Here is a 15173-nt window from a genome sequence, read left to right on the forward strand (position 1 = left end):
ATGCTAATCAAGAAAATGTGATAGTATATGACTACATTTTCTCATTCCTTAATAAAAAAACTAAAATTCCTTAACATATGATAGTTGTCTATCTTTAATTGAGAAGTTTATTTTTTTTTAAATTATTCATATATATTTAAATTATCATTTTTTATCTAGTTTTGTAAATATTATTTGTATTATTTATTAACAATTAATTCTATAAAAAGTATATATTAACTTTTGAAATTTGTTTTATATGAATTGTTCTGTTTCTTACCCATAAAAAACAAGAGAAATAGTTTTTACTTTTTTTTTTAAGAGATTTAAAAGAAAATTAAAAATTCAATCTGATATATATTTATTTCTTTCCCATAATAAATTAAAAATGTCATAATGACATTATATATAAATGATATGAACACGATTATTGAATTTTTATTTACGATAAGATTAAAATTATTAAAATAGAGAGTTTATGTAAAATCGTTACACCATTGTAAACTCCAATCGTTACTTAAAAAATAATATTTAAGTATAAAATAAAAATCTTTATAAATAAAAATCATTTCAAAATATGTATAAAAATAGATGAGAGAGAATAATAAAATAATTAGAAATTGATGAAATAGATTAGAGAGAATGAATAAAAAATTATTTAAAAATGATATAAACGCTTATATTATAATCTAAAACACTAGTAATGACCTATAAAGAAAAATGAGTTTCAACTCAATGTTTGATTATAATTTTTTTGGTCAGCCGCTTATACGCGGCTAAGCAGAATCAAACGAGACCTATATATGAATTTAATTTAAAGTATGATTATAAATAAAGGAAGTAGCCGATTGAAAGAAACTTCCTGTTTCATCTTCTCCAAATATAAACCCTAAAATTGTAACCGCTACAATGGCGATGGAATCCAGCATCTTCGATCACAGATTACCTGTTCATACTCACGATCTCTACACTGTTAACTTCTACGACGATTCGATCTTAACTACCGTTACTCATACTCCATCAATCGTCGAAAACTGGATCTCCGAAATGGAATTCTTTCACCGACGGCGTCTCAACCGTCTAATAATCGGTCTCGACGTCGAATGGCGTCCAATGTTCGGTCGTCATAGTCCTTATTCACCTGTCGCAACCATTCAACTCTGTATCGGTCATCGTTGTCTCATTTTCCAACTCATTTACGCTTCTTACATTCCTGATTCGCTCATCGAGTTTTTGAATAACCCTAACTATACATTCGTAGGCGTTGGGATTGAGAATGATGTGAAGAAACTTGAAAATGATTATCAGTTAGGAATTGAACCGTCGATTGTAGATCTAGCGGAATTGGCTGCGGATCGTTGTGATGATGATGAGTTTCTATATGCAGGGTTGAAGAAGCTGACGAGTATGGTTTTAGATTTGGATGTTGTGAAGCCGAGGAGGATTACATTGAGTAGATGGGATGATTTGTATCTTTCTGATAAACAGGTTCAATATGCTTGTATTGATGCTTTTCTTTCCTTTGAAATTGGTAGGGTTTTGAAGGCTTATGACTTTTGATTCATATGATTCATTGGAATCATTCTTGGTCGGTATATGTTGTTGGAAAGGGATTGTAGATCTTTGATTCTAATTGGAAATTAGTAGAAATTGTTTCTTGGTTTGATGATAGTGTATGGTTTCTAAACTCTTTATTTTCGTATTTTCAAACATGGTTGAATTTAAATTTATATGATTTCGAATAAATAGGCCAAAAAACACTTAATAGACGCTAAAAATGTGTGATGAAGAAGTAGAACACACAAATTTGTTTAGTCGTTTAAATTAGGATGGTCTAAAGAATATCGAAGAATGACGTTTAGATCAATATTTGGTTCGAGGATGGTAAAAGTGAAAAAGTGCTTGGTATATGTTGTTGGAAACAAATTGTTCATCTTTGACTCTAATTTGTTTCATGGTTGATCATAGGTTCTAAACTCTTTTATTTTCATATTTAAATGATATGATTTAGCGCTAAAAAGGATGTACGACGAACACACAGTTTATATAATCGTTTAAATTATGATGGTCTAAAGAGTATCGAAGAGGGTTGGTTTAAATCTATATTTATTTAAGCTTTTAGTATTTGTATTTAGTTTTGTAAGAGTGAAAAAATGCTTCTGATCTAATTTTTCTTTTTAGATTATGACATTAATATAAACATGATTAATATAGTTTTTTATTTGAATAATGTGTATTCTTACAATAAAATGAATGAAAAAAAAAAGTGAATTACTTGAGAATTATTCAAATAACCCAATTTGAGGATTGACGATACAACCAAATGCTAATAAAAAAATAATATTTTGTGCTTCGGTTCTTGAAGAATGATGCAATGGACCCAACTTTTCAAATAAATTAGAGCGATTTGGAGAAATTATTTTTTCATCAAACTTTTCCCCAATGAATTCTTTGCAAATTTTAACGATGATTTTTCAAGTAATTTTTCCAACTTCCATTACCAATATCCCAACAAAATCTAATGAGTAGGTAAATAACAATTCATAAAATAATCTCGTATAATTGTTAAAAATTGATTAAGTTGTTAATGAAGAAAGTTTATTTGTTTCGTAGGGCTTGATTTTTAGGGTTTATGCTTTGATGCATGCTACTAAAATCAAAACGCATATCAAAAAAGTTGACAATAATCAAAACATTAAGAACGATCAAGAAGTAAAACCAAGAAACCATTTCTATTCAAATCAAAATCAAATTCATACTCAAACCATTATTACAAATCTGTTCAAGAACTATTAACAATCGATCAAAGTCAGAAATTCAAAAACACAAATCAAGAACATTTAAGCATTCAAAACCCTACCAATTTCAAACGAAAGAAAAGCATCAATGCAAGCATACTGAACCTGAAATTCATCAAGAACCTCATTATCCCATCTACTCAAAGTAATCTCCCTCGGCTTCACAAGTTCCCATCCCAAAACCCTATTCGTCAACGTCTTCAACCCCGCACTTCTAAGTTGTTCATCACCCAAACGATCCGCAGCCAATTGCGCCAAATCAACAATCTCACCACCAATTCCAAACCCATAATCATCTTCAATTTTCTCGATATCCCTCTTAATTCCAACACCAACGAATGTATAACTAGGGTTATAGAGAAATTCGACAAGCGATTCGGGGATTGAAGCAGAGTGAAGGATTTGGAAAATTAAACATCGATGACCTACACAGATTTGAAGAGTGGCAACTGGGTAATATTCTACGCTGGTTAACATTGGACGCCATTCGATATCGAAACCGACGGTGGTTTTGCGGAGATGACAGCTGATGTTGATTTCGGTGATCCAATCGGTGACGAGTGATGGAGTGTGAGTTACGAATGTTAAGATCGAGTTGCCGGAGAAATTGACGGTGTAGATGCTGTGAGTAGTGAAGGGAACTCGGTGATTGTAGATGTTGTTGTTTACCGCCATTGTTGGAGAATTTGAAATTTGAAGGATTCTTGGATTAAGGGTAAGAAATGAAGAATGAATGAAGAAGATGAATTAAGTAATGAAGAAGAAGATGGAAAGGGCGGGAAAATTATCTTTATTTTTGAATTATGGTTAATCTGCTTTCTTGTAAACATAAAATAAATAAATAAATAATAACCCTGTTTGTTTTAACAAACATCGGAGAGCGGGTTTGGATATTTTTTTAATTAATAAATTTAATAACATTTGTTCGTTTCAATGATTAAGAGGAAGAGGAGAAAATGACAAAAATAATTTTGAAAATTTGTTCTAAAATATTATTTTATCTACCTTAAAATTTGATTGAAATATTTGTATAAACAAACTGACTTAAGACTTAGGAGGAGGAGAAAATGACGAAAATAATTTTTAAAATTTGTTCTAAAATATTATTTTATCTAAATTAAAAATTTGATTGAAATATTTGTATAAACAAACTAAATATTTATTAAAAATATTATCGCCAATGAATTATTTTAAATTTCATGATTACAACATAATATTATGTGAAGGTTCTTGTTATGCGGAAAAGTAATCTTTAATTTTGGATTAAATACATTAGAATGATTTTAACTAAAAACGAATTTGAATTATATTATTTCGAATTGTATTGAATTATTAACCAAACAAAGAAATTATTATTTTTTTACTTATTTTTTTAATGTAGCAAACAAGCATGTACATTTAACAACTAAATTTTGATATTTTAGGAAAGCTATAGTGACTTAATTATTTTAATGAAAAAATAATAATTATTATTACTGACTGTTCTTCTGAATTGGTATCAATTATGCCACAATCAAATTTAATATTTGAAACATTTTAAAGCTTAATTAATTACAGAGTTAAATTAAAAACATAAGTAATGATGTTATTTTTAGTATGAATAAATTTAGAAATATTAAATATATTTACTCACTACATTATCTTATAATTATTATTGATAAAAAAAATAATTATAAAATAAATAAATATTATTGAATTTTTTTAAATTTAACATTTATTTTTTATTGTTGAGTTAGTAGTTTATGTTATTTATAAAATGAAGAGTGGGTGAATTAAATATATTAAATAATAATTAATAAAAATAAAAAAATACATAAAATTGAATTATTCAAATAATGTTTAATCCAATTTTGTAATTACAAAATTGAAAGAAAAGTTTTTCTCTTTTATTTTAATAAGTATCCATTCCTTGACATTGATCAACTTTTTGTTACACATAATTATAGTTTTGTCCTCTTTTCATGAATTTGAGTAGTTTAAAAAAACATTATATTTCTTTTAGGGTTTGTTTGTATCTAAAAAATTAGAATTGAAATTGGAATTATTGGGTAATTCAAATTTTTAGATTTAGGTTCAACTTTTAAGATTTAGAATTGAAATTTGAATTAAAATTCATATTAAAAAAATTCAAACAAATGTGATTTTATAATTCTTAATTTTATTATTTTTAACTCGAAATTTTAATTATAATATTATTTTTTTCTAAAAAAAAATATTTTATTATTAATAATACGGTTAATAACGCGTTGAACTAGTATTTATTTATATTATAATTTAGTTGGTAAACATTTCAAACATTTTCTTTTAATTTAGGAAGTTAAATGTGGAACTGATATTTTATTTTGTGAATTTAGAAAGTTAAGATGACTAAAACGTATATTTACTTTATTTATTTTAATTAGTTGTCTCAAAACTAATATCTTAATAATTAAATTATATATATTAAATTATTTTATAATAAATTAAATATTTAAATTATAATTTAATGTCAATTAAAATTTCCTATTCAAATCCAAATGTATGTAAACCTAATTAAATTATGGAAGCGTTCTATTTATTTATGTGGATCTAGTTTCACTTAAGCATATTTTTTAAATACTCAAATATGTATGATATTATTTAACTTATTTGAATCTTAGTGTATTTAATACAAGTTTAAACTTCATTATTCTTTTTCAGTTTATTCGTTAACATTTAGATATATTTAATTTTATTAGTACAAGATAATTTATCAGTTTATATACCAACAAAACAATCTTTAAACTTCATTTGCTTTTTTATTAATTTTGCAGATCTACATCGATCAAATTATAATATGAAAACTTCTATGCCGTCTATACATATAAAATAAATTTTGTTTTATTTTTATTTGACTTGTATTATTTTAAATATAAATAATTTAGTTTGTTAAATGGTATAATAATTTAGACAAAATCTAATTTCAATCAATTTAGGTGCTTAAAACAGCTATGTTAATGGCCCCAAATCTATACCAACCAATTATTCTTGACAAAAATGTACTGCCGTCCAATATAAATACCAAATTTCAAATGCTCTGAAATGTTTGTTTTCAAATAATGAAGTCAACTTGTTGAAAAAATAAATCACTCAATTCAATCAATTTGTTGGATTTATTATAATAATTAATAGAAAAATTCTAACATTGGCGAAAGATTGGACTTTGAAATGTGCCATCTTAGATTAATAATAATTTAACATTTTTAGGGCTGACTTTATTTTTCGGCCACCACTCAACTAATTAGAGCCATATATTTTTACTCGCAAACAATAAAAAAAGTAGTATTATTTTTTTACAATTTTCAAACAACATTTACGACTTCTTCCATTCAAGCAACTTCGTCCATTTAAAATAACCGACCTTCATCTTTTCGACTACTCCGGATATTGAAACTGAAATTGATTGGTATTTAATGAAGTATAGTTATTCACATTTTTACAAGAGTGAACTGTGGCAAAAAATTGATGAGTTAAAATCCCAACTAAAATCAACTTAACCCAACTTAAATTAAAATTTGACTATTTAGATAAAATATTTTAACTAGCATTTAGCCTGTGCAGATGCACGAGTAATAATATAAAAAACGTGAAAAAAAATTACGGATAACATTTTTAATTTTATTTTTAATCGTTTTAAGTTTATGGGTGTCCCGCGTTTATCAAATTTGGTGTTGAATTTAAAATATAAAGTCTTGGTAGCTTAGTTGGTTAAAGAGTTGTACTTGTTTTGTTAGGTTGTAAGTTCGAAACATACCTATAGCATTTTTATTTTTATTTTTAACCGTTTTAAATTTAAAGGCGGGTCAACCCACAATCCGACCCAAGTATCTAAATTAACCACAGTTCTTTACCCGGCAATCCGGACACTTTAAAAATTAAGCATCATTATATATATATAAATTTGAATTGATTTTAGGTTAAGAATAGTTAGAGATATTCAAATTAATCAAATAAATTGAAAGATGAGATGATTTTTATTTTATTTTTACATATAATTGCATTTTTACGAGTGAACGTGAAATAAGAATGTTTGACTTCTTTGAGTGGTTGATAGTAATTTTAACAACTGTGTTTGACTATGTGTACATAAATCAACATATATATGATTATAAAAAATAACAGTTTTAACTCCATTATAAGAAAATATGTGTAATATATATTGACTAACATAGTTCAATAATGACAGTAATAAATAAAAATATCACAAAAGCATATATAACGACTTTTGAAATAATTGTCTAGGACTAATAAGTAATAAATGTCTAGATAATTTTCTTTTGGATAACATTAAAAATCAACCATACCAAGTATTTCTAAATTTATCAATTTATATTATCTTTTATCAAAGTCAAGCATAGTTGTAATATTATGATATATCTTCACTATATTCCTAGTTATTTGATCTTTCTTCACCCAATTTCTTATTTCATCGGGGGCTAAATAGCGGTTTTAAGAATTGGTACACAAAGTGAAAAAAAAATTATTTATATTTTTTAATTAGTACTTTTATTTTATGTCGTATAAAATAAATATAATAAATTTGTATTATTTATTTAACATTTATAATAACTTAGGATATTTTTTTTTTGAATTTTGATTATTCTGGTTTTGAATGTCCGTGTGTAGGGGTCTGGGTGAAACGCTTATTTGGCCTTACCATATGCCTATGTTTTTTTTATGATCTTTTTTATTTTTCTAGATGACAATCTCATCTTTTGAAATTTGTAAGAAGTAAAAGATAATATTTGTTTGTTTTTGTACCGAATCTGAATATTGTAATATCATCTATACTATTATCGATTATTACTAAATTTAATATTTAGCATAGTGAACTTCGATATCATTTTTTTTTTTCCATCGAGTGATAATATATTTGTTTTCCTGAGAGCTAAATAATAATTTTAAACTAAATAAATTAAAAATGAATTAAAAATTGATGTTGAAAAGGTTAATATTTAAATAATAATTATTTTTATAAAACTTTTAAGAAAATAAGTCTTCAATTCTTGACGGTGATAGTTTTTAACATATTAGATGTGTATAATTTTGAAACATAGCCTCAAATTAATATTTTCAACATTTACAACTCATCATCATCATATATATATATATATATATATATATATATATATATATATATATATATATATATATATATATATATATATATATATATATATATATATATATATATATATATATATATATATATATATTAATTATTTTTTTAAATAGTCGTCTCAAGAAAATACAGTAAATGATTTAACTTGTATTAATTTTTTATTAATTAAAATAAAGAATTATATATTAAAAATTAGTTTATAAATGATACGAAATCTTTTATAAAATTAAAATAATTAAATAAGAATATAAATGTTAAAAAATATGATAAATTTATCTAAATTAAAATTTTAATATAAAAAATTAAACTATATTGAATTTTATTGAAAATAACTTTAAATATGAACTCGTATTTAAATAGATAATAAGTAAAACAAGTCAAACAAACAAATCATTAGTATATAAATAAAATATTTTAATTTTTTTTATCGGATTATAACGTGTTTTACTAAAATTCCACTGGGATATTAATTACCAAAAAAAAATAAAGTCGCTTTACATAATTAATAATGTCAATTTATAAGATGATTAAATGGAAGTATGGGGACTCAACCACCCGAATTTCAAATTTGGGTTGCATTAATATTGACATTTTATAAGTTTACTATTCAACTGAATTTTGATTTCACATTTTTTTTCTTCTTAAATTTGAGGTAACATATAAATTAATCCTTCAACCATGAACTAATTTTGAAATTAACCCTTATACTATAAAACATTTTTGATAAAATACATCGTTATACCGCTTCGATCATTAAACATTACAACAAGATTATTGTAATTTTATTTCGATTGATTTGTAAAACTTGTACTCTTACAATTTGATATATACTGAGATTGAGACTATGAATTGAAAATGCGCCTCCCATGATAAAGTTAGAGACTATGATGTCTCACATTGAGAAATCTATATATATATAATGATGCTTAATTTTTAAAGTGTCCGGATTGCCGGGTCGAGAGCTGTGGTTAATTTGGATACTTGGGTCGGATTGTGGGTTGACCCGTTTTTAAATTTAAAACGGTTAAAAATAAAATTAAAAATGCTAGAGGTATGTTTCGAACTTGCAACCTATCAAAACAAGTACAACTCTTTAACCAACTAGGCTACAAAGATTTTATATTTTAAATTCAACACCAAATTTGATAAACGCGGGACGTTTTAATATTAATATAAGTTCAACTTTTTAACTAACTAATCTATATATATATAATGATGCTTAATTTTTAAAGTGTCCGGATTGCCGGGTCGAGAGCTGTGGTTAATTTGGATACTTGGGTCGGATTGTGGGTTGACCCGTTTTTAAATTTAAAACGGTTAAAAATAAAATTAAAAATGCTAGAAGTATGTTTCGAACTTGCAACCTAACAAAAACAAGTACAACTCTTTAACTTTATATTTTAAATTTAACACCAAATTTGATAAACGCGGGACGTTTTAATATTAATATAAGTTTAACTTTTTAACTAACTAATATATAATGATGTTGAATAAATAGATATTTGGGTCGGATTGTGGGTTGACCCACCCATAAATTTAAAACGGTTAAAAATAAAATTAAAAATGTTATCCATAATTTTTTTCACGTTTTTATATATTATTACTCGTGCAAATGCACGGGCTAAATGCTAGTTATATTAATATAAACATTTTATAAAAGTAATGTTAATAGACTATAAATAATTTAATACCTTCTGAGCTTGAACTATGATGCCTTATGGTTTACCCGAGATTGTAGTCCATTTTTTTATGGTCAATTAACTTTAATGTTAGTTTTTTATTAAAGAAAAAATAAAATGAAAGTTAATTAATCCAAAGGCATCTCTGAACCACTGCTACCTATAAAATAAAACATAAGAAAAGATTTTATAATAAGTGGATTCTCAAGTGAAGGAAGAATTTTAGCCACAGGTGACTAAAAAGAAAATAAAAAAAAATAATAATAAAGGTGGGAGAGAAAATTACTTTTACACTTCAAAATGAGTTTTAAAAATATTATTTTTTCCCAAAACCTACCATTTAAAAAATAACTCTGCTATATATTTTAGCATATATATATATATATATATAAATTAAGTTATTTATGGAGATTTTAACGTTAAAATATTAAATAGTGAGATGGTGTATATATGATTAATTTTAAAAAAATAAATTTAAAAATTATTTTATTTTTGCTACTCTTATCGTTTTTCTAATAGGGGTGGTTGTCTCGTTTTTATTTTCATCACTTAAATTTGAGTTGGTGCTGTATTTTTTTCGACATATTGTTTAGTTGGATCAGATTTTTAATCCCGGATTTTTATAATCCGAATAATATTCTGAGGTGTTGGTGAGTCGTTTGCTGCCCATACACTCCGATTGTCTTGTGATCATTTTTCGAGTCTGTGTCCGTTCTTTTCTTAAAAATAAAAGAGATAAAATTACCTATTTAAAATTATTTTTTTATTTTTTCAATAAAGAGTCACTGAATATATCTTTCAACTGGAGGTGCTCTTACGTATAATCTTCCACTATTTATGTGAGATTCTCACTTTTTTTTTAATATACATACTTGACAAAAAAAAAATTGTCGTTGCTTACACATCCTGGTCAATGACAATTTTTACATTCGCTTAAAATATTTGGTAAAGATTCTTTCGACACTGTTTGATTGATTTGTTCATCCTCCTCTCATTCATTAATCTTCGTCACAAATTTTGAGTCATCGTCAAGAAATTACAAGATTGTTAGATTTTTTCAATTCAAATTTTAATTATTGTAAATTTATCATATTATTTAATTTCTATAGTTATTTTTGTTGACATTATTAGATAATTTAATTTTATATATTTAACTTCTTATTTGAATTAATAATAATTAAGTCTTTTCAAAAAATCTTATGGGCCATATTTTATCTCATTGTCTCTTTTTAATATTGAAAATTCTATAGCAAAATGTCTCCATTCACACATAGGCCATGGGCATTAATGGTCACTTCCCCTATATATATATAGAGATGGCTAGCCTCTTCTTCATAATTGAGCTCTAAATATCAGAAAACTTGGTGATCATCTAGGTTTTGAATTGTGTAATTTATAAGATTGAAATAACTATGAATTTTCAGTGGTTTATCTACATTGGATTATGGGTTTTAGGTTTTGTGACCATAGCCATTTTCCATTGGAGTAAACCAGGAAGAAGGAGGTTGCCTCCTGGTTCAATGGGTTTACCCTTCATTGGAGAGACCATCCAATTCCTTATTCCTAGCAAATCTCTTGACACTCCTTCTTTCATTAAGAAGAGGATTCAAAAGTATGCATTATTGCTTTAACTTTTTACCTTTTCTTTTTTTTACTCAAAATTTATCATTTTTTTTTTGTCATATCTTGTTTTTTTGGTTGTTTTCATCACACTTTTACTATCAATGAAAGTTTTGTGTTTTAAAATTTTTTGTACATGATATTCTAGTTTTTCATTTTACCTTTATTCATACAAATTTGGATATCAACTTAGGCTATATATTAGAGAAGTCTACCATCCCAATTGCCATAATTTTAAGCAAAAACATTAATGTTTTTGAATATATCGCGACGAAGGATAATGACATAACAAACGTTTTCCCTTTATTATAGGTATGGTAATGTGTTCAAGACTAATTTGGTGGGGAGGCCAATGGTAATATCGGCTGACTCGGAATTCAATCACTTCATACTTCAACAAGAAGGAAAGTTAGTCGAGCTTTGGTATATGGACTCGTTCAACAAGATAATTGGCATGAATGAAATGTCTAAGAATGGGGTGCTCTCAATGGGTATAATCCATAAATACTTAAGGGGACTTTTTCTAAGTTACTTTGGGAATGAGAAACTAAGGGAGATATTGATTTCTAGATGGGAACCCATTGTCAATCAAACACTCAAAACTTGGTCCGAGCACAACTCAGTGGAAGTAAAGCGTTCATCCTCGGAGGTAATGCTCTCGAAAACTCGATATAATTTCATACATCAAATAACAAACTACACCTTGTTTTTATATATATTGGTTTATTTGTTTTGACAGATATTGTTTAACTTCACGGCCAACGTCTTATTCAGTTACGACCCTCACAAATCAGGAGAAAACTTTGGGGAAAGTCTTTGTGATATATTGGAAGGGTTAATGTCTATTCCATTGAAAATTCCAGGCACCACCTTCCATAGATGTATCAAGGTAATTAATTGATTAATTAATTTGAAAATAAATTCAATAAATTTATGTTTGGAATTTTATGATCATTCAGGCCCATGGGAAGGTTGTGAAATTGATAAGTGACATTATGAAAGAAAGAAAAGAAAACCCTGAAAAACAAACTGGGGATCTTCTTGATCAGTTAACAGAAGATATGGAGAAACAAGGGTTAATAAAAGTATCAAGTATTCCTACTATAATAACAAGCATTTTGATTGCTAGTTTTGAGACAATATCTGTCACTTTAACCTTAGCAATTAAGTTCATCATTGAGAATCCTCTTGTTCTTGACCAACTCTTGGTAAGTTTTTCAATTTCCTGTTTTTTTTTAAAAAAAAATTGATTTTGTATGATATGTTATTTATATGGATATTGATGATCAGAAAGAGAATGAAGAAATTTTGAAGAAGAGAGACATGGGAGAGAATGGAATAACATGGAATGAATACAAAAGCATGACCTTTACCATGCAGGTGAGGGGCCATCATTTATTTATCATTATTTTGGCCCATTAATTATTTAATCATCAAAATTTGACTAATAAAAAATTTTGAAAAATATTTTGCAGTTGGGTTTTGTCAATAATATATATTTTTTAAATTATACAAAGTCTTATTTGGAAGTTAATTTAAATGATATATTGTTATGAAATATACATCAAATTTTCAGCTCAATTCTGGTCAGAAATACTTTAAATAAAATGAAAATCACGACCTGTTATAAGTTCGTGGCGAACTCACTTAAAATTTTTTTTACCGGCCATCATATTAGCAGATAAACGTATTCGGGTCAAACTCCCTAATAGAATGTTTAACCGATACATTTCGGATCGACCGAATTGATACAAAAGTGGTATAAAATTAAAAAAAACCTTTAATACATAACTTAATTATAATATATATCCCAAAACTATATGTATATGATCCCTAATTTTGTTTATATAAATGAAATGAATCATCCAAAATACTCAATTTAATTATTTATTTATTTTGTTGATATTTTTCTCAGGTTGTAAATGAAACACTAAGAATGGCAAGTGTTGCTCCTGGTATCCTCAGAAAAGCCACAAAAGACATTCAAATGAATGGTATATATAGTTGAAAATAATATTGAGCTGTTTTTTTTTATAAACAATTTTTTAAATCAGTTATTTGCTTAAGCATAAATCTTAATAATCTAGAAAATAGTCATACTTATAATTCAAAAAAACTATGATCTAGATCATGATTCAAAAATATTTAAAACTTAATCAATTAAAAAATACTTAGTTTTTAGTGATTTGATTTTTCAATGAGATGATCTTAATGATTGAGAAATAATATCTTTCAAATAAGCTTAATTTCTAATGAATTTGTAGATTAAAAACATGTCAATTATTTTAAGAAATCAATTACTTAGAGAAAAAGACATACAAATAAGAAAACAAAATCCAAAAGATATATTTTTTTACAAATAAAAGCCTTTACACTTCATTTGGGTCAAAATCAAACAATTCCTAAGAAATCATCATTCCTATTATAAGATTAGCTTTGGAACACAAGTTGTTGAAGTTTGATGTTGAATTAATTGTGTTGTTGTGGCTAAACGATCTCGATAAATTTTCATTATACATGAATTATTTCAAAAACAAATATTAAATTTTCGATTCATAACTGCAGAATACATAATCCCCAAAGGATGGTCGATCATGGTGGTTCCTTCTGCTGTTCAACTCAATCCAAAGACATTTGTTGATCCACTCTCCTTCAATCCATGGAGATGGGAGGTGACATCCAAAAACCATTAAAATATGATTTTTTTTTATTCTCCAAAGTAGAAGTTTATACAATAATAATTTTAATTTTGTTGTTGATTTAATATTTTAAAATTATTTAGGATTTGTCTGCCGGGGTAACAATGAAAAATTTTATACCCTTTGGAGGAGGAATGAGGCCTTGTGCAGGATCAGAGTTTAGCAAAATGGTGATGGCCATTTTCATTCATGTGATGGTCACAAAGTACAGGTAAGTAAATAATTAATAGTTGATAAATGATAATATAAAACTAATGTTTTTCGAGTTTATATAAAAATAATTTATGTATCTTGTAGATTCACAAAGATCAAAGGAGGAGAAATTGTTCGAAAACCAATATTAGGGTTCGGAAAAGGTTACTACGTCAAAGTTACAGAAAAGAATTAATATTGTGGAAGTTTGATATCGGCTACTTGTAAGTCTCAACAATAAGTTCGAGGAATAAGATGAATGAATAATATTCTCAATGTTGTAAGGAAGAAAAATATCCATGTTTAAATTATGTGTGGAAGTTGATTGTAATATTTAAAATATTCATGTATAATTTTGTACTATAAAATTTATATTTTCTAAATACTAGAAACCAAATTGTTTCTCATTGTTGCAATGAAAATGTTAAAGGTTTTGTTTCTATCTTCATGTTTTTGTCTAGAACTAGTTAATGTCATAAAAATTATGAATAATGATAATCACTCCTTATGAATAATGATATAGGGAGCGACTTCCCATGAGGATGCCACGTTTGGAAACAAAAAAAAATCAATTTTTTTTTTACAAAAACAGCGCCTCTTTATATTCATCTTCTCTCTTCCCACCAAACTCTAGTCTCCTTATCTCCTAACTCAGAAGGGTAATGTGGTCAAAACTAGTTTGGTGGGGAGGCAACAAAAAGGAAAGCTAGTCGATTTTTGGTATATGGACTTGTTCAACAAGATATTTGACATTAAAAATGACGAAGGATGGGGTGCTCTCAATGGTATCACCCTTAAATACTTAAGGGGACATTTTTTAAGTCACCTTGGGAACGAGAAATTCGGCAAGATATTAATTTTTAGATGGGAACCTCAAACACTCAAAACTTGGTCTAAGCACAACTCAATGGAAGTAAAGCGTTTTTCCTCTCAGAAGTGATGCTCTCAAAAACTTGATCTAATTTTTAAGGCCGTAGCTAGGATTTGAAATATACTGAGCTAAAAAATTTTCACAAAATTCACCCGGGCTAGAATGAGAATAATATCAAGTTAAACAAAGAAAAAA

General features: G+C 26.6%; 3 protein-coding genes across 3 annotated transcripts; 2 read left to right on the forward strand and 1 right to left on the reverse strand.

Moving 5' to 3' along the window:
• Positions 1–888: 888 nt before the first annotated feature.
• LOC124930548 (Werner Syndrome-like exonuclease) lies at positions 889–1539 on the forward strand. The gene has a single exon (XM_047470882.1). It carries the CDS (start codon positions 889–891, stop codon positions 1537–1539), a length of 651 nt encoding a protein of 216 aa, XP_047326838.1.
• A 1280-nt stretch (positions 1540–2819) lies between these two features.
• Positions 2820–3452, reverse strand: LOC124930549 (Werner Syndrome-like exonuclease). Its single transcript, XM_047470883.1, has one exon. The coding sequence runs from the start codon at positions 3450–3452 to the stop codon at positions 2820–2822; it is 633 nt and encodes a 210-aa protein (XP_047326839.1).
• Positions 3453–11008: 7556 nt separating this feature from the next.
• On the forward strand, positions 11009–14350 carry LOC124930551 (cucurbitadienol 11-hydroxylase-like). The gene is made up of 9 exons (XM_047470884.1): positions 11009–11208; positions 11529–11865; positions 11956–12105; positions 12176–12424; positions 12507–12596; positions 13132–13210; positions 13782–13888; positions 13999–14126; positions 14213–14350. The coding sequence occupies exons 1-9, from the start codon at positions 11009–11011 to the stop codon at positions 14301–14303; spliced, it is 1431 nt and encodes a 476-aa protein (XP_047326840.1). The 3' UTR covers positions 14304–14350.
• Positions 14351–15173: the final 823 nt, after the last annotated feature.

The sequence above is a fragment of the Impatiens glandulifera genome, chromosome 3, assembly GCF_907164915.1.
Source record: "Impatiens glandulifera chromosome 3, dImpGla2.1, whole genome shotgun sequence".
Lineage (NCBI taxonomy): Eukaryota > Viridiplantae > Streptophyta > Magnoliopsida > Ericales > Balsaminaceae > Impatiens > Impatiens glandulifera.

Bases quoted from the DNA above. Each gene is read 5' to 3' on its own strand.
- LOC124930548 (XM_047470882.1), top strand. From the start codon at position 889: ATGGCGATGGAATCCAGCATCTTCGATCACAGATTACCTGTTCATACT.
- LOC124930549 (XM_047470883.1), bottom strand. From the start codon at position 3,452: ATGGCGGTAAACAACAACATCTACAATCACCGAGTTCCCTTCACTACT.
- LOC124930551 (XM_047470884.1), top strand. From the start codon at position 11,009: ATGAATTTTCAGTGGTTTATCTACATTGGATTATGGGTTTTAGGTTTT. The intron at 11,866-11,955 runs GTAATGCTCTCG...TTGTTTTGACAG, and splicing joins TAAAGCGTTCATCCTCGGAG to ATATTGTTTAACTTCACGGC. The intron at 12,597-13,131 runs GTGAGGGGCCAT...TATTTTTCTCAG, and splicing joins GCATGACCTTTACCATGCAG to GTTGTAAATGAAACACTAAG.